Genomic DNA, 20,024 nt, shown 5'->3' on the forward strand with positions numbered 1-20,024 from the left:
GCCTAGAATCAGTTCTTATTCACCGTGAGGATATACAAACTCATTTGGGGCAGAGGAAAACACAACCTGAAAAACATGGAGAATGCCTAAAATTGACAAAGGCACATGTGTAGAAGTTTGGTAAACTAAGCATTATTTTAAGCTGCACAAAGCCCATAAGCTAATTTGGGGACTCTTGCCAGGGACAGAGAAACTACAAAAGTTTAGAAATTCTTTGCTTTGGGGAAATCTCATTTATAGATAATGTAAAGGTTTATTTCATTCATTCAATAAATTTATCCCTCAATATATTCTGCTTGAGATTTTATTACATGTTATGCATTAGTTTGGTAGGACATCAACAAGGAGGATAGATTCTTATGTGAAATGGGTGGGGGCTGTACTTTGTAAAAAGCATATTCAATTTACCTATTTTTCTTTGTAATAGAAAATACAGGGTAAAACCTGTCAAATGTCTTTTTTGGATGGCAAAACATGTAGAAGATACAATGAAAAAACTCCTTATGTCACATTTGCTTTAAAAGGTAGAGACGCTGGCCTGAGGCCTCAAGCATTTCTTCATAGAAGAGATTCAAAGAAGATTTAATTTGAAAATTCTTTCCCCTTCCATTAAATTTCATTTCTAATTCCAAGGTATGGAATAAGTAAAACAAAGACAATGACAATGTATATTTAATTATGGAAGCATGGACATACTTTTTTTTAACAATTCCACTGACCATTGGCCTTTTCATGAAATTTTTGTCAAGTGTCAGTGCCTTCTATTAATCATCCTTATTTCTTCTACTGCAGCCCACATGTTTAGGGTCAGGAAACCCAAATACCTGAGGTAGAAGCTTCTAGATTTTCCTCAAAAACAGAAGCTGAGTCTCCTTCAAGGGGGAGAGAGGGGCTTGGTGTTCTTGTTTTAGGCTGTGTTAATTGACGGCTACAGCTGGTGTAGTGAGCTAGAAGACTGCATACAGTCTGTTCCAGGCTCAAAAATACATATCCATAAACACAAATTCTTGTGACGATCTAAAACAAGGATGAGGGGAGAGACTGTAGAGAGAGAACGAATTTTCGGGCTTTATCTCAGACCAACTGGCTCTTTGCTTTTTGGCCTCTATGTATTTCTTTTCAGTCCCAAGAAGGCCTATTAAAATGACTAAACCAATGTCACACAGGGCATGTTAGATTACAGGGTATCCTGTAGGTGTAAGAACTGTGCTGTGTTCTGCCTCGTTGTTGAACAAAAGCTTCTTCTTTGTTAGTCTCCCAAATGTATGCAAAAATACATTAAGACAAAATAGTGTGCCCTCTGAAAAATAAAATTAAAAGAAACACCAGATACATAAACATATATACACACAGTGAAACTGACATTTTCCTGTTCCTTCTTCCATGTGCCTCAGAATTATAGCCAACACCTGTGGCCACACAAGGGGCAGATTTGGCAGCTGTGGAACCCAGATGTCAGACACTGGATTGCACGCCCCTGGCAGCAGTCCTAACTTGAAGGCTGTCTCCTTAACTGACCTCTGAAATGGTCTATTGTCTGATTCCCTTTCTAGCCTGGGTAATAACTAAGAGACTCTCTGTGGGGGCTGGTTCAGGGTTAGTCTACTGATGGGTTGTTCTGGATGCAATTATCCTGTGCCTTACCTTTGATTGTAAGGAATTTATTTTCTTTGTAAGGGTGAAAATTGGGACTGGGCAAACTCTTGACAAAGAACTACATTCAGGTCTCCTTCAAGGACAAAATAAGACATTTTTTGCTTTGATTTTTTTCCCCAAAATGAAATTGAATGAGATCAACCTTATTTTTTAGGCCCACAGCGAGTTTTGGGTACTCAGAAGTAAAATTAGGAGTTCTAGCGCACCTTCCCCCACTCCAAAAAAAGGCTTCGAGTTTCATTACAATGCTTCTTAAACTGCTTCTTCAAGGCTGCAAATGAAATCTTTTTTTTTCTTTAGAAACTTGAGGAGCTAAAACATTGTTTTGCCATTTCTAAAAAAACACATCTTATCTGTTGCAGAGAGCTCTTTGTATTATGAATTATTTTGTTCTTCAAGGAAGGAAATGATTACTATAACCTCATAGTCACACCATTTGCTGAATGATATTATGTGTAAGAATCAACCACCTTGGGAATGAGGTATGAAAAGTCCAGGCATCTAAGACAGCTTCACTTACAATACAATGCTTGCAGTCCCATAGTGAAGGTCTCTTTTGCATAGTTATATCAGGTTAAGAAGAAACACGTCTGATATTCACAGGGAGGTAAATTCTGAGCATGATTATCCAGGATTCTGCAGTAATATTAATAACTGAATAGATAAATAAATTGGGGAGAAGAGACAAATCTCCCATGCAGAAGAATTCCAAATAATTTATGTGGATACTTCCCCTTCAAAGAGGTGGAGATTATTCCCTACTCATTGGGTGTGGGTTGAGCTTTGTGTCTTGCTTCCAAAGAATAAAGAATAGAGGAGGGAGGTCACTTTACGGTAGAGAAACAAAGGAAACACTACCTTGGCCAGGTGATAAACGTTAACACCATTAAGGATAAGTCACGAAGATGGCGTGAACCATTGGTAAGATGTGCTGAGAAGGGTACTTTGTCTTTGTGGTCTTCCTCCAAAAACCCATAACCCCAGAAAAACTGTGGAAACATAAGATAAATCCAATCGAGGGATATTCTATAAAATAACTGAGAAGTACTCTTCAGAACTGCAAAGTCATCAAAAACAAAAAAGATTGAGGAACTGTAATAGCTAAGAGGAGTCTAAGAAGACAATGAAATGCAATGTGGTATCCTGGATGGGATCCTGGAACAGAAAAAGTTACTAGGGAAAAACTAGTGACATCTAAATAATATGTGAAGTTTAGTTAATAGTAACGTGCAAATGTTGGTTACTTAGTTGTGACACATGTACTATTGTAACCTAAGATGTTAACAATAGGGGAAACTGGATGAAGGGTATATGGGAACTATCTGTACTATCTTTGCAACTTTTCTGTAAATCTGAAACTATTCTAAACCAAGGTTTTTTTTTCATTTCTTTTTATTTTTAGTTTTTTTTTCTAAAATAAGTTTATTTGAATAAAAAAGATGATCAGCATTTTGCAATACTGGTTGTAACAGAGTTCCTATGCGTCCATCAATATATCTTTCTTTCTCTCTTTCTCACACACACTTATCCACCAAGCATACTGGATAAAAAGTAGATTTCCAGACACGTTAGAATACTTCAATCTTTCAAGCCAATGTAGTATGAATGGAGTCAACCTATTCTGAGAATTTTAGATTTCTCAATAATGTTAAAGTTCAGACTCTCAGTAATATCACATGAATGCTCAAGAGACAATGTCTATAAACCCTAACATTTATAGATTTAAAAGCTATAACATATTTCACCATCTATCCAATACCCTTATATTTCATGTGAATTCTATTAATGACATGATTAATAAGACAATATATTAATCTCTGAAAAATAACAGATTATTTGCTAGATAACTGAGGGCAATGCTCATTTATTAATCAACTGTTATCAAGAGAGATTAGGGGGTAAGGTCTGATGTACCACTATTTTAGAACATGGATAAGACTCTCTTTGCTACTGTACACCAGTCCTTCTGAATTATAAGGAATGAAATCTCTGGGAATTTTAGAAGCGATTTCTTTCATACTTTTTGTTTCAATTCATCATTTTACTTTGAGAACAACAACAAAGTGTTGATTTCAATAAATATTTACATAAAAAACTATTGCTATGGATTTCCAGACTTGTCAATAATTCTTAAAATTCAGTTAATCGAAAATTAATTAACCAAAATAATAACTTGATCAGAATCACCTCTTTAATTCAATATTTAGGGAAGGATAAAAAATGCCATATTAAAAAGCTAAAAAAAAAGCCATGCAGTGTCCTAGACATATTTTTGGGTTAAAAATAAGCTTCAGTAAAAATCACTTGTGTATTCCTTGTCTGCAGAACTTTACAATGATAATTTATATTAAAGAAAAGGACCATGATCCTCAATAGTAAGAGAAAAAAATTTTCCCCATGGAATTCTTAACTAAGTCAGAAACGTCAACTAACATTTTCAAGAGCTACAAGTCATATCTAGGTCTTTTGCCTACACTCTAATTGGAAACGAGTTGATTTCAGTTTTTCTTACAGTAAAACATTTCTCTATCCTGGTGAGACACATGATAAAGGAAAAAATATGCTGGTGGTGGTCTGATTTGTGTGTAGAATCTACAATAAATGTGTGTAGCTTTATTATTATATTACTCTTTAGGCAGTTCAGTTAATAGGTATTTTGCATCTCATTAGATTACTTTGTGTGTGTGGTTAGTGACAAGAATTAGAGCAGCTCCCTTTTCCTGAACACTTATGTTGTGCCAGGCTCTATGCTCCAGGCATTTGACTTATGCTGCCTGTAACTTAAATACAACCCTGAAGGTGCGTACAATGTCTATTTAAAGAGCAAGAAAAATGAAGTTAGGGGACTGCTGCAAAGCCCCAAGGCTTGTAGGTGAGGCAATCTTGACAATCTCTGACTGCCTCCAAGGCCTGAACTCTTTCCCACCATATCATGCCACTTTATTATGATTCATATTATATTAATTAAAAATATTATAATAACAGTTTATTTCTCACTAAGTAGGTGACTTAAGTCATTTAACCTAGCTAGGCCTCAATTTTCTCTTAGGTAAAATGAAGGCATTGGTTCACTGATTTCTGTTTCAGTTTTAAACTACTAAGATTGATTTATATACAGGATAAGAAAATTAAAATGGCCATTTTCGTATTTTTGTTAAAAATAAATCAATAACATTGGTACTTAATAAGTTTTGTGATGATGGGGCTCTGTTCATGTGATTTCTCTCAGATCTCTCCAGTTTTACTAAGCCGGGACCTAGTGATCTTACTATTTTCAACATTATTTCTATAAAAATTTCATGTAAGAGGAACTTTTACACTTTTCTCTGTGATATTCAAAGTATATGTTTAAAGCTTTGCCTCCCCCAAATCTATAGCTTATATTCAGATATGAATAGTGCAAAGAAAACCTTTTTTCTGAATCCAAAAATAATTTTAAAATTGGGTTATTGTAATTCATTTTTATTTAAATATAACATTTTTCCTAGACAAATGAAAGTACTTATATGCAGATTTTTTTAATAACATGGTAGGCATAAAATATAAATGAAATGTGTAAATATTTAGACAAAATTTAACAAATATATTAGACAACTTCATGTTTACATTTAACTTTAAGGGCATATCAACATGAATATTTGAAAAGGATGAAAAACTACTATAAAATGTTCACATTTTCATCAGTAATAAGTCATAATTTCTAGATGTTTTATGGAAACTATATAAAAAATTAATTTAACCATAAACCACACAGATAATAACATTATTTGCAAATGAAGCATATTTTTGTTCAATAGAAATGTTTCTTTAACTTTTAAATAATATAGCACATGTATCAAGAACATGGCACATTTATTTATTAAACATACATGCATTACACACTAAAACTTTAATAATTCATCACTTCTATGCAGAGAATTAACAAATTGCATTGCTATTAATCAAAACAAACATGATTTAAATCTTCCATGGCATAGAAAATTCTCTATCACAATCTACCTCTTCCCTTTACAATTTATTGACGAATGGCAGTTCTCTCCTGTTTTAGTTGGAATGAATACTGGATATTTAAGAACTACAAGTCATATCTAGGTGTTTTGCCTGCACTCTAATTGGAAATGAGTTGATTTCAGTTTTTCTCACAGTAAAACATTTCCATCTGTGTTGTGGCCAACAAATTTCTAAATAAGGGTGTTATCAGCACTAATAAGTATCATCACGAGATGTTTTTCTTTAGGAGGCAGAGAGGTTGAAAAGGAAATGCAGTGTTCTTCATAAACTGGGAACATATGTGGTAAGGAGAGCAAATGCCAACTGAGGCAGAGGCAGAGGCAGGGAAAATCCTTTGGAAAGCTGGTGAAAGAGCATGCTCAGAAGTAGCAAAAAGGCAGAGGACAACGGCAGGAACTGAGGACTTATGTGAGTTACAAAGGACGGTCTCACAATAAAGAAAACTGAAATTTATCACTCAAAAGAAACAGCATCCAGAGCAGTTTCTTGTATCAACATAGTACCATTGCTTTTCAGGACAAACTTAAAGTTCCCACAACAGTATGTCTAAAATCAAGGCTGAAGAAATTCAGCTAACTGGCAACCTTCATTCTGAATTCATTCATAAACACTACGGAAGCAAAAAGGGAATAAAGTTAATTCAAGCCTCCTCCAAACCAGAGAAAAAAATTCACGCTCACTCTGAGTGCAGACTTCATAGTTGTGGTTACTAAGAAAAATGCCACAGTTCTTTTTCACATTTCTTCTAAGATAAATTGGAGGTGCTCTATTTTGAGAGACTGGATGAAGGAGTGTACTCCTTTTATTAAAAACCTCGAGAGTCTAATTTTTGAATTTGTTATTTGGGGGAGAGGAAGTAGAAATTAGTTCAATTTTTTAATACAAATATACTTTATTCAAAAAAAAAAAAAGACAAGGCACACCATGTTATTTTCTTTGCTTTATGATCTCTGCCTTTCTGAGGGGCTCTAAACAGTGAAGTGGCAAAGGACATCACACAAGTTAAATAAAATAGGCAGATGTTTCTGAAAAGCTTTTCAGGTGCAAGTAGGCATGAAGATTACGAATCACAGAGCACGGAATTTTCCAGAGTGAAATCATACCAAAACCGTGATAAGTTTTCACTGACATCATAGGTGAGTAAGTGGTCGGGAAGGTCGCTGCTGGTGCCCTGTGCGGCCAGCACGTGCGGGGCCAGGGTGAAGGGGATGTCGCCCAGGAGCTCGGCAATCAACGAGCTGTGTTCCAGAGGCTGGCCTGCTTTATTATTTTCCGTCTCAGGGCCTGCTACCGTCACATTGGACGAATTTTCTTTGCCGGTCTAAAAATACATATATATGTGAAACATTTAGACCTTATGAACTTTGAGGTTTAGTAATGATAAATATGGTGTTAATACATCAGAACAATTGAGAAATGTGGACTATATAAATATTCCCAGATTAGAATGTAGTTATTTACCTTACTTGAGAAACACACCCATTCAAGTCTCAGCTAGGCTGGAAAATGAGTTCCAAACCCTGCTTTTACTGGGATTGACCATCTGTGGCCCCTTCAAATATGAATTGGCATATTTGCTATTTCCCTAGCCCAGAGATTGTCTATGAAGACTGTTTCTGCTCATCCCAAGGCTATATATATTGCTTTGGGGTTGTGCTCAAGTCCCAGCTTCTCTGTGAAATCTTATGTCATCAGAGTCCAAAGTGAGCTTGCCCTTCCCAGTATACTTAAGGGGCTAATAGCCTAGGACATTACTTGGTGTTTCTTATGTGTGCCCTTGCCAATAGCTGTTTCATATGCATATCTTCTATCTCCAGTTAGACTTTAAGGTTCTTGAGGGCAAGCAATTTGTTTGACATATCATTGTATTCCCCATCTTGCATATGTATCACTTTACCATAACAGAGACTTGAGAATTCAAGTGTGTACCAGGAGTATTACTTGATTGTCTGACTTTCACTGGAACTAACATGTTATGTTACAGAAATTATTCAAATAAGAATAATTAATATCTCATATTCAATTTGCTTAAAATTGGCATTCCTTGCATATACAAGTTTACTAAAAGACATGCACTAGGATAGTCAAAAAAGCATATGTCACATGCCAAAAACTGAAAACTATGTGATTATCCATCAATAGGGGAATGGATAACTGAATATATTTATAGAAATGAGAATGAATGCTCTGTCACTATAAGTAGAGGCTAAAACCTAAATGAAACCATCTTAGGCAAAAAAAAAAATGCTCCCCTTCTGTCCCCCCACCTCCATCCCACGTAGAATAAAACTTGTAAGTCTTTACAAAGATCTATTAGATCCTTCCTGATATGTCTGTGTTATCTCTGTGACTTCATCTCTGACTATTCTCCCTTGACCACTCCACTCCAGTCCCACTGGCCTCCTTGCTATTGTCAGAACACCCAGCCTGCTTCTGCCTCATTCTCTCTGCCCAGGAGTTTCTTCAGCCCAGATATACAAAAGGCTTCCTCCTTCCATGAATTGGCCCAAATGTCACCTTCTCAGTGAGGCCTTTCCTGACCATCTTATTTAAAATTACATACTGCCCTCTTGCCATCCCCTCCAACACTCCCTCTCTCCCGCTCCTGATTTTTCCTCTCCATAACCTGTAGCACCTTGCTATATGCTATGTAATTTATTTATTCTAATTGCGAGCCCTTAAAAGTTCGAGGAGCTTTTTGCCTTTCATGTTCACTGCTGCACCCCAGATGCCTAGATCAGTGCCTAGTGCTCAGGAGATATTTGTTGAATGATGAAAGCAGAGAAGATAATTTGCCCACCTGGAGTGTGAATGCTAATCGTTAAGAATACTGATAAATTCTTTGTCTTTAAGTTCAAAAGAGAATGATTTTCATTCAATTCCCAGAGCCTGCCCATGCAAAAAAAAAAAAAACAGAAAACAGAATGACTTTCAGTGTGAGAAATCTGAATTTTCCATAGCATCAATTCTTCTGTTTCAGGCTTTTTTTTTTTCACCCCACATTATGTATATGAGATTCATCCACATTGTTGCATGTCAGATTAGAAAAATCTTTAACATATTGTTGCAGAGGAGCTCTTCTGACTGATGTCTTAAAAGTTTAACTCTGGTTGCTTATTAAAAGGAGACATTTGGGTGGGTGAGTAGGGAATGAAGCAGGAAGACTAGCTAGGAATGAGGGATGAGAGTGGATTCGGATAGGAACAGTAGAAGTGAGAAGACATGGTTGAATTCTGGATAGACTGTGAGGAAAAAGCCAATAGGATATGCTGAGGGAATTGATGTGGCACAAGAGGCCAAGAGAAGAATCAAGGATGAAGTCAAAGTCATAAGGATGGAGTCCCACTTACAAGGGTGGGAAAGAAAGCTGTGGAAGCAGGCCTGGGTAGCAAGGTCAAGAGTTCAGTTTTGGACACCTGAGATACCTAACAGACATCCAAGTGGGCAGGGGGATCTAAAGTAAAGCCTGCTTGGTGTTCAAATGGATGGGAGGAAAGGAAGTGGAGAGAAAAATAGGAACAGATGATTCTTTCTAGGTATTCTGCTGCTGAAAAGTAGCTGGAGAGAGACGTTTGGTCAAGAGAGGTTTCTCTTGATTTTTGCTTTTGTTTTTTAAGTTGGGAAATACAATGGCAGTTGATATGCTAATAGAACAAGCCCAAAGGATAGGAAAAATCCATGGAGAATCCATATGAGAAGGAACTGCTCTGTACACAAGATAACTCCAACACTCGAAGAGGAGCCCTCAAGAAATATTTGTTTAGTGCATGATCTCAAATGAACAAAACTACCAAACACATCCCCATCAAGAGTGGTCTAGTAACTGTCATTTGAAAATAAAACATCCAAGTACTATTAGGATCACAACTAAAACAAATGTAATTGCATGTTGTTATGACAAAGTTTATTATAAAGATACATGCATACAGTGTATATATCCTGTCTCCTGAAATACAAAATGCTAAGCATCCTAAAGGGCAGGTATCAGTGAATAATGACCATGAAATTCCAACCCCTAAACCATTTCACCATATGCTGGTTTGGTCAGAGAAACTGAAAAGGTAGCAAAGTTTGGGTGTACCATAAAAATCTCAAGATTACCCCTGGGCTTCAGGGCAGAATAGTCATGAGCACAAATACTAGAGCCAAACCGCTTGGTACAGAGCCAGGTCTCCTGCTTATTAATTAGAAAATGACTTTGGGCAAGCTGTTTAACTTCTCTATGCCTCAATTTCCTTAGCTGTTTATGAGATCAACGTTGGTACTTATTTCAGAGGATTCTAATGAAGATTAAATGAAGTAATGGTTATGATTAGAACAGTGCTTAATGTGTGCTAACTAAAATAAGAGAATAAAAACTTAAGGATTGTCAGATCTTATTTGGCTATAGATAAAGTCCAAGGTCCATCCATTCCTTTCACTGTTGACATTCACTGATGGTTCAGATAAGTTTACCTTCCTCTCTCCTCTTATACCTTGTCTTTCTCGTTATCTCATTTGCAAATGTTTCCTAGATCTGTTAGTCTACTCCTATACTCGAATTTTCTTCCCTTTCTTCCTTGTACAGAGAATGTTCTTTCAGTTTCATCAGCCCAAGCATCACCTTTCTTAAATGAAAGCACTCCTGAAATCTTAACTCCCCTATAGAGGTGATATATTATCTGTAGCACTTTGCTTTCTAAGGCTTAACTCTCCAGCAGCAATATTTACTCCTTTGTTCATGCCTTTTTTAATTCTTTTTTCTTTTATCTGTCAAAGCATACATTCCTTGAGGAGAAGATTATGTCAAAGTACAACTAGTACAATAAAGGAATAGAGATATGTGGTTTATTGTTCAAGTTCTCCTGATAAAACTGCCATATGACCCGAACGGGGTTACTTCATCCATCTGGGCCTCAGTTCTCTACCCTGTAAAATGAATGGCGAGCGATGAAAATGGTGATGATGATGACGATAATGACAACAATAACCAGCATATATTAAACACTTAGTTTGTGCCAGGCACTATTTAAAGCTGTTTAAATGTATTCACTCATTTAACCCTTACAACAGCCCTGTATGGGGCATACTATTATTAGTACTAATACTAATACTAATTAGTATTAGTATTAGTGGGACTATTATTAGTCCCATGTTTCAGACAAGAGGTCCCAGAAGCACTGAAAGGCTAAAGAACTTGTTCCAGGTCACATGGCAAGGCAGCAGTGGAGCTGTGAATCAAACCCAAAGATCTCTGATGCTCTACATTCTAAGATCCTGCACATTTCAGATATACTTCGGCTAGATTAACTGACCAAATGAACAAAGCTTTAAAATTTAGGGGATAGTATTAGGACATATGACAGCCACTAAAGTAGCATAGGTTGACTTACTTTGAAAAGAAAAGAGACTCTAAAATTTTTCACCTGTAGGGAGAAAGGGCTGAGCAAACTATAAAGCAACAGATCTTAAGATTGAAGAGGGATGGAAAAGAAACTGTTGTTCATTTAAAGAACATTTATCCCTTGAAATGAATCTCCTAACAATCTGTATAAAGCCATGGACACAGACAGTGAAATAAGATCATGTATGAGCTGGTAATACATGATCTTATTTCTGGGAGATAGGAAAGTACAAGGTAAGGCACTATACTACTCTTACCTTTGTATTTTGTCTGACATTTTTTTTGTAACAAAATTTTTATGAACAGTTTAATTTAAGAAATAGCATGGAGAAACTATCGCACCAAGTACCTCCCTGAATGATATGAAATTCAGCTGTGCTGTATGAGTTACTCCAGCATTTCTCTTACCAGTTGGCTATCATACAATGTTCTAGTCTCCAAGGAGGTTGTCTGCCCTCTTGGCAGCAGGGTGAGTGCCATGATGCAGCTGCTGTTGGCATGCTGAGAGCTGGAAGGGGAAAAATTATAAGGCACAACGAGGGTATGTCACAAAGAAAAAGTGAGTCGAAATTCAAGGACCCCACACCCTCTAAACCTGATCACTAAGTCTCTAACTTGGCAGCCAACGGAAGCAGAGGTGGGGGCTGAGTGCTGAAACAGGTGCAGGAGTTCCCCTGCAAAGGGCAGCCTTCTCACTCAGACACAGTCTTGCAATTTTTCATTTGCATAAGAAAATGGGCCTTCAAAGGGAAGAATTAGTATGTTAACCACAATGGAATGAGAGAAGAAAAGCGTCAATTATCCTTTTGGTTAATAGCCAAATTTAAAAAAATTACTTCAAATATTATTTCATAAAACATATTTGTTATTTTTGCAATTACTCCTGTTCACAGAAATGCTGCTATGATAATGTTCCCAAGTAAAAGGTCCTTCACATTACACAGCTTTCAGACTTATTTTTCAAATAGTATTTGGCCTTACATGGTTTAAATATGAGTATACTACATCAATGCTTTTTTTAATTTCAGGGAGAAAATAAATTTCCTTATCTATATCATTACAACAAATAAGGCTTAACAATTAATTAGCTGTTTTCATATGTTGCATATAATAATTTCCTGTGCATCAGGTAACCTGTTGAAAAAGGGTCTGGACAAATTGATCTTCCATTCCTCACATTTTCCTATCTTTCTTCCGAATAATTCAGAGGTTTACAGGCACTATTCCTCCTTGTTTTTGAAGAGGGGCTATAAAGATTCATGAGGTTCAATCTGTAAAATCTTCTAAGAGCTTAGGAAAAAACACTTCCAAAAATATAAGGGACATAACACGTTCCAGTAAAGGCTTAGCAAAATGAAGTCACTTTCCAGAGCAACAGAAGGTTAGCGGCATCCCTGTGAACCTCACTCTTGAGTGTTTGAAAGCAAGAAAATACAGGTTGAAGGACAGACAACTACATTTTTTTCCCGGCACGAAAGCATAATAACGCCCATGAAATCTATCAGGAGGCTCCAGCTTTGCAAACCCCCTAACAGTTGGGGGGACCTCAACTACTCTGCCACACCTGCCTAAATATGAATAGCTTATTAGTATGAACATCACTTGTATATGACATCTTTTAAAACCTCATGCCTTTTTCTGCAACCTGTGCCACAGATAAGTAGAGATAAAATAGTGTCCTGTAAAAGCAAAATATTGATGCATTAAAATCTAGAAACCAGCAATGGAACCCATTAAAAGAACATGAAACCAGGTATAAAACACCCATCTAACACATTCAATTTACATGCAAAGAAGGTAGATGTATCAAGGATATTTCGAGGAAATGAGTTATACTAAGAGAGAATATCAACCTCTGGGAGTCTATGCCTTCAAATTCAAATGTCTATAAATAAAAGACATGTTCCTTTGAACAATAGCCTGAAGAAGCAACACTGTCACTTTATCTCCCCAGATAACTATCCATTCTATTCTGGTTCAGCTGGTATCTGCTTGCATTACATCAGCTTCTTGGGGGGTGGAGGTGGCAGTTCAAATCTGTGTTCAAGGAATCAGGGGACAGAGGTTAGGAGAAGGTGACACATGCAACCACACAGTTAAGGCAGAACTCAAGCTTTTTTTTTTTTTCCTAAGAAGTTGGTTGCTAATCAATTTCTTGCTAGCCATTAAGTACTCATTAAATGTTTGTGATTGGCACAGAGCTCAGTCCCCTTGGTCTCTCAGATACTTTCTTCGGGATGCAGATAGGCACCCTCAAATTAGATTTTTTTAAAAATTGAAGTAATAGTCACCTAACATAAATTAATCATTTTAAAGTATACAATTGAGTGTCATTTGGTACATTCATAATGTTGTGCAACCATCAACTCCATCTAGTTCCAAAATATTTTCATCCTGACTTGATTTTTAAATTGAAGGGATAAGCCAAAAATGTTTTTTTTTTTTTTTTTTTTTTAACATTGAGACGGATAAGTTAAGTGGGAGAAACATGAATTCACTGAAAACCCAGTATTTCTATATGGCCTCTTCAAGGCTGCAAGTATCCTCTGAGTGTTGGTTTTCCAGAGAAGTGAAGTGGCCCTAATAGGAGGATGCTATATTTGAGCAGCAAACTAAGAGGCTAAGGTGAAAGTCGTGGTTTTCTTAATTCTTTCTTTTTCAGTCTCTGTCATTATTTTAGTTTACATTTTGGTTCATGATTTCTTTTCTTCAGTATTTGTTCTCTTTTTTTTCTGCCCCCTCTAACCCCAGTATTTCCACCTGTTTATGCTTGTCTTCCTGCTTCTCCTAGCTTCCTTTAAAAAAGAAAAAACAAGTTCTCCTGACTTCCTCTTTTCAGAAAACCAGCTGAATGTATACAAGTGAAAGAAGGGGAAGCCAGCAGGCTGTCACTTGCTTCTGTAATCTGTTCCATGTATTCCTGGAAAAGTAGCTTGTCTGAAGTCAGAAATCTTCTATGACTAGCCAAGTAGAGCTAGGGGTGCAGTAAAAAGAGGAAAAAGAAGCATTTTAGAGAAGAAAAAAAAAAGGCAAGCAACAGTACGTTCAATGTGGGATCCTGCTTAATATTAGCTCTAAAAACACAAAAGGCTGCTCCAGTGACTTTAAAAACATTTTTAAAGTCAGGTAATAGAAATTCATGATCTCTAACCTCAAGCTTTCCAGAAATATCATATTTTCCCAGGCAGCACCACCCCCAATTCATTTTTTACCTCTTCTCTTCTCTCCTCTGGCCCTACTTCATCATATTCCTCCTCTTCTTCCTTCTCTCCTACTTCAAGAAAATAGAAGCTATCAGGTGAGACTCTCCTCTAGGCTGGCCTGCTCTGCCCAAAAAACTTATCTCCATCTGTACCCATCTGAACTTCTCTCCTGCAACAACAGGCACGCTGTCTTCCTCCCACAAATCTCATACCTTCACTGGTGCTCGGGATCCAGCATCAACCTTCTCTTCAAGGACAAGGCTTCATCATTTTTGAGTTGTCCTCCTCTCCTCACTTTCTTCCTCCCTGCTGCAGCTTTTCTTTTCTTTTTTTTTTTTTCACATAGTTAACCTTTCTGAGGCCATTGTTGACACTCACTGTCTGCATTCACTCCTCACCAACTTCATCGGCCTTCTATCTCCATCCCTCGACTGACACTGCTTTCACAAAGGTTGCTGATAATCACTCTTTGGCCAACCTGAGAAGATGCTGTGAAGTGCCAATCCTGTATGACCTCTTTGCAGCACTTCAGACTGCTGATTCCCTCTTCGAGTTTTTGTTTCTTTGCTTTTTTGTTATTTCTTAGTCTGGCCTTCTACCCGTTTAGCTGGTTACTCTTCGGTATATTTCTGAAATGATGGTGTTCTCCAGGATTTCATTTCTGTTTCTTTACCCTTCTCAGTCTTAACACACTTCTCTGGATGATTTCACCTACTGTCTTCCTTGTCCACTATTCAAAAAGTAAAAAGTAAATAATGCATGTACATGCATACATTTACCTATATACACACATCAATCTCTAACCCCTATTTCTATCTAAAGCTCTTGACCCATAAATGTTCAACTTCTCTTAAATATCTCCTTTTGGATATTCCATGGGCATCTTAAACTCAATTACATTTAAAACTGGGCCCTCAGCTCCACCCCAAATTTTATATTCTTCCAATAATGTATTTACTGAATAAGGGTACCTACAGAAACATGCATTATCCTGGACTTCTCCCTTCCTCTCACTTCTTCTGTACAGTAAATCACTGAGTCTGACTGATTTTGATGTTTTTAATATCCTCCCAAATTTATCTGCTTCTTTTCACTTTCTTAGTTCAGGCCCCTACAGTCTTCTGCCTGGAATGCTGCAAGAGATTCCTGCATGTGACCTTGTCCCCCTACACTCCATTCTCGCTGTCACTGCCACGGTGGTATCTAAAACACATTCATCTACCTGCTGAACTCCTGAGTGTCTTTGGAGAAAAAAATCAAACTCCTTATGATATGGTCTTGTTTCTCTCTCCAATTCCTTCTTTTACAACCATTTCCTAAACACTTTATTGTGCCCATGCTGAACTTTTTACTCTTATTCAACCTTGCCAGGCTTTCTCTTTAGCTCTGAGCCTTAGCTCATTCAATTACTTTTGCCTAAATTAGAATATCCTTCTCTTCTCTTCTACTTCCTTCATCCTGTCAATTTAAAATTGCCTTTTCAGGACATACTTCTCACCTCTTTTAGAATGACCTATCCATCTAACTGCCCCCACGCACACCTCTCTCACAGCACATGCACTGGACTGTAATTCTCTGTCACTCCTACAAAACCATGGGCAGCTCAAGGCCAGGGACCAGACCTTCCATCTCCATTTCCCTAGCAGCACAGTACAATGCCTAGCTCATAGAAGGTCATCAGTACAGGTTTACTGAATGACAGAACAATCTAAATTTCTTCATAGAGTTCATATACAAGTGTGTTCAGAATAAGCTAGGAATTATTATGTTGAATCTCTACTCTTTCCTGCATATATATTTTTCTAATAAGATTTTACTAACTAATTTTCACATTACTGCCCACATGGTGAAGAAGGGATGGTATAAAATGCAGATAAAACTTAAATTGTTTTGAGACTGCAGAGCTACACCTATTTGCTACATCTGTTTCCTGAAGAATGAGATGGGTTGTTCTTTGACTTTCCAAACTGACAATTTCACAGCCTTGTCTCCCACAGGAAGTTTACTACGGTCCTACTACATCACAGATGAAACTGTTTGGGAAATATTTTTATTATAGACTCACCTTCTCACTAGCCTCATCTACTCCAAACCTCCCTTAACCTTAGCTCTTCTCTCCCAGAAATTAGCATTTCTCTGAAGCTTTATGTCACAGGCTAGAGTGGCTGCAGGGTGGCCTGTGTTTGGGGGTGGGTATGAGCGACAGGACAAGCAGTAGGGACAGGACTAGGTAAGCACTGCAAAGGGAAAAGCTAACGAGATGAGAGCTATAGAGGAGGTCAAGAGGGGCCTGGGTGGGAAGACCCCACTACTTAATTTCAGCTCACTACTGGTAAAGGGAAAAGCCTGTTTCCTACTACTTTGATGTCCATAAAGACAGATTTTTCTCTATGCATCTCTGGGCTCTTGCCCCACACCTTATTCTTTCCGAACGGGATGGAATGACTTACCTGATCGGTGATGAGAATCACAGGCTTGTGTTTCTAGATGGGGAAAGCTAAACCATTTAAGGTCCTAGGTCCTAGGGAGTCTCTCCTCTCTCTACCTGGACTAGGGGAAACAAGTGACTGGGGTAAGAGTGTCTACTGGGTTGGTGAACTTTCCCATGCAGACAAGGGGCACTGAGAGTGTGGAAATCCATTCTAGCTACTGCACTAAGCTGCCTCTTCCAAACTAGGCTGTATCAGTCAAAAAGGGGCTATCATGTTTCTCTGTGTGAGGGCCCTTTGGTCTTACTTCTCCATTGGCTCAGGATGCCTGTGAGGACACATGAGAGGACAAGGGGTACCATTTATTAGGCCTTCAAGTTCCCACCAATTTCTACATCCCAAATCAACTCTACTGACACCAAAAAAAGAGAGGAATGTTAACTACCCCCAAAATAAATGAATGCAGATGTTAAATGATCTGGAAATTCAAAAGATAAGCTGAAGGTTTAAAAAACTTACATGCCCTATTACACCCTGTGAGACAACTTATTCATATGGTTATATCAATGTTTCATGACAGTAGGGGATCAGGAAAATTCTAACCAGAATCTTGGGAAAACGACAACTATCATTCATTTAGTGCCTTATGCAGTTTAAGGTACTTTCACATATGTTATTTTGTTTATGACTCACACCCCACTAAGCTTGGTAAAGAAGCATTTCTATGCTCATTTTCCTAGGCTTAAGAATTTAGTGACTATTTAAGGTCACACCAGTAGTAACAGACAGACTTGTACTTAGGGTCTCCTGACTTACAATCCAATGCTCCTCATTCCATTCTCTGTGTCAGTGACAGTCACGTACAGAGTATAAAAGAAGCATGTGTCTCTTCTTTCCAGATTATAACATCAAATCAACCTATACATACAGTCCAATGCATTATCAATCCAACCTGGTTGGGGTAACAGTTTCTTTAACATTGATCAGCCATATTTCAATTCTAGGCACTATATTACAATTTCATGAAAAATATTTTACCCATGCCTACTTATATATTATGATTCTTTTCTTTATAAGTATAAGTGAGCAGAACTATTTAAATGAACTATTCCATTTAAGGACATCATGAAGGAAAGTGGTTTTTTAATTTATCAGTCTTGCTTTATTTTTTAAGGACTTAAGTTTAGCAATTTCTCTATGGACAAGTGTCATCTGGCATAGAGACAAAAGCCTGAAAGTACAGACCATAGTAACACAGTCTAAAGTAACAATGCAACTAAGCAGCTTATTACAAGATAAATCCATGAAGATGACTATAATATGTGAAAGCTTAGAAAATTATAGTATCTAATAGCAGCCAAGGTTACAAAATGGCTTAGGGTTTTGTACATGAATGTTTCAAGCTTATTATGCACAACCACAGATCTGAAGAATCTAATATCCCTTATTAGTCACACTGGATTCTACTTAACTTCCCATTTATATAGCCTTATTTCTTTTAAATATCTGTTCAACTTCTTCAGAATGCAAGGTGATAAGATGGTATTTTTTCCTGATGATTTCAAAGGAAAACAATGAAAAATGATCCTGCACATCCCCTCAGAAAGCTGAATATTAATTGCATTTGAATGATTTTCTTTCTGTAAAACAATAAAATAGTTCAAACATCTGCATTTACAATAAGAAAGGAAATGGAATATTTCTATATTTAGAGCTGGTAAGAAAATATAAATACTTCCATTATAGTAATTTGCTTTTATATAATTAGATACATAGTTATCATTTATATTATATTGATTGAAAGAAAATAAATAGCAAAGGATACTAGTAGAAAGTACACAAAGGACAGTAAATCTAAAAACGCAATAACTACATGTTTGTTTCTTTGGTGAATACTTCAATGGGATGGACATTTGACATACTCATAACTAAGAATGATTATCTATCTATCTATTTATTTATCTATCTATCTATAATCTATAATCTATAATCTATCTATCTATAATCTATAGATCTATAATCTATAGATAGATAGATAGATAGATGGATTTTTTTTTTTTTTTGACAGGGGCAGGCACCGGTAATTGAACCTGGGTCTCCGGCATGGCAGGAGAGAATTCTGCCACTGAGCCACCGTTGTACCGCCCAGAATGATGTATTTTTAAGTGACAAACATTTAGATGTTCCTACAAGCAATAATGAATGTAATTATTTCATGCTAAGGCTGTTGCTTGAGAGCAGAAAGCTAATCTGTTTTACTGCTCTTAATTTATACTAAAAAGTTTATACTTCGTCATTTGTTTCCACTGTTATTATACAAAAATGTAAGGATATAATTCTCAGTTTGTACTTAGAATTATCATGTCCATAGCCAGAATTCAGGTTATCAGTAAGATCTCATGATCACCCTGCATATATAACATCTCCTCTCTAATCTCCAAAAACAAAAATTTCTTTAACAAATAGGAAAACAGTAGATAAGAAGGGCCTTATTTTCTTTCTAATTTGAATTTGATGTGTGAAATTGTCCACACACTTGGAAATACTATAGTTGGCAAAAATACAGTCATGTCTTGGACCATTCATTTTCATATACAGATGAGATATAAGAGAAATGTGACACACCAAATTGAGTACAGAAATTATGAAGGCTGGCTAATTAAATTCTACTCAGAGGGCATATGAGTGATACTATTATCTACACTTGCTGTACCTAACCCAAAACTCCAGTAGAATAACAATGCTTGGCAAACTGAAGAGGTGAGAAGAAACCTGTGTCCTTGACCTTGGTTCTCATTGGCAAAAAGGTTGCATTTCAAAATGGAAGATGGGGATGGAAAAGAAAATACAGCTGTGTTTTCTCTACCCCAGTGTGAGAATGTAAGGGAGCCATTTGGCCTGGCAGAAGGCTGTGTCCCTTCTCAGTGCACACTCAGAGCCCAACCAAAAGGACGTGGTATTATTTTTTTTCATGGCTAACTCAGACAATATTTTTAAGCTAGAACAAGATCAACTAGGTGAAAAAGCTAGGAAACAGTTCTAACAAGGTTGCCAGGATTCACTGAATATAGGAAATCCAGTGTACATGGGGAAAAGATAGCAAAAGGTTGAAGTAAAGAAAACATTAAGTATTGTTCCTACTTCTTTTGCATTACAAACTTGTTTAATATAACACATTTGTTTGTACAATTTTATAACAGATTTTTCTTGTTTCAAAATTAGAATTAAAACAAGTCTTACCAAATTAATATTTGATGAATTAAAATCTGGAATATGATTTATACCATATTCCAGATATGGAATGTTATAAACATACCAGCTGTTTGTAACAGTGCTACAATC

General features: G+C 36.8%; 1 protein-coding gene across 7 annotated transcripts in view; it reads right to left on the reverse strand.

Annotated features, from left to right (window-relative positions):
• Positions 1-6,594: 6,594 nt before the first annotated feature.
• The window catches only part of UMAD1 (UBAP1-MVB12-associated (UMA) domain containing 1), a 307,029-nt gene continuing 293,599 nt past the window's right edge, over positions 6,595-20,024 (reverse strand). For all 7 annotated transcript variants that reach the window (XM_077122973.1, XM_077123008.1, XM_077122999.1 and 4 more), the window contains one exon: positions 6,595-6,988. In XM_077122973.1, coding sequence (XP_076979088.1) covers positions 6,728-6,988 — 261 coding nt within the window. In that variant the 3' untranslated portion in view covers positions 6,595-6,727. The remainder of the gene's footprint in view (positions 6,989-20,024) is intronic.

The sequence above is a fragment of the Tamandua tetradactyla genome, chromosome 1 (genome assembly GCF_023851605.1).
Source record: "Tamandua tetradactyla isolate mTamTet1 chromosome 1, mTamTet1.pri, whole genome shotgun sequence".
Taxonomy (NCBI): domain Eukaryota; kingdom Metazoa; phylum Chordata; class Mammalia; order Pilosa; family Myrmecophagidae; genus Tamandua; species Tamandua tetradactyla.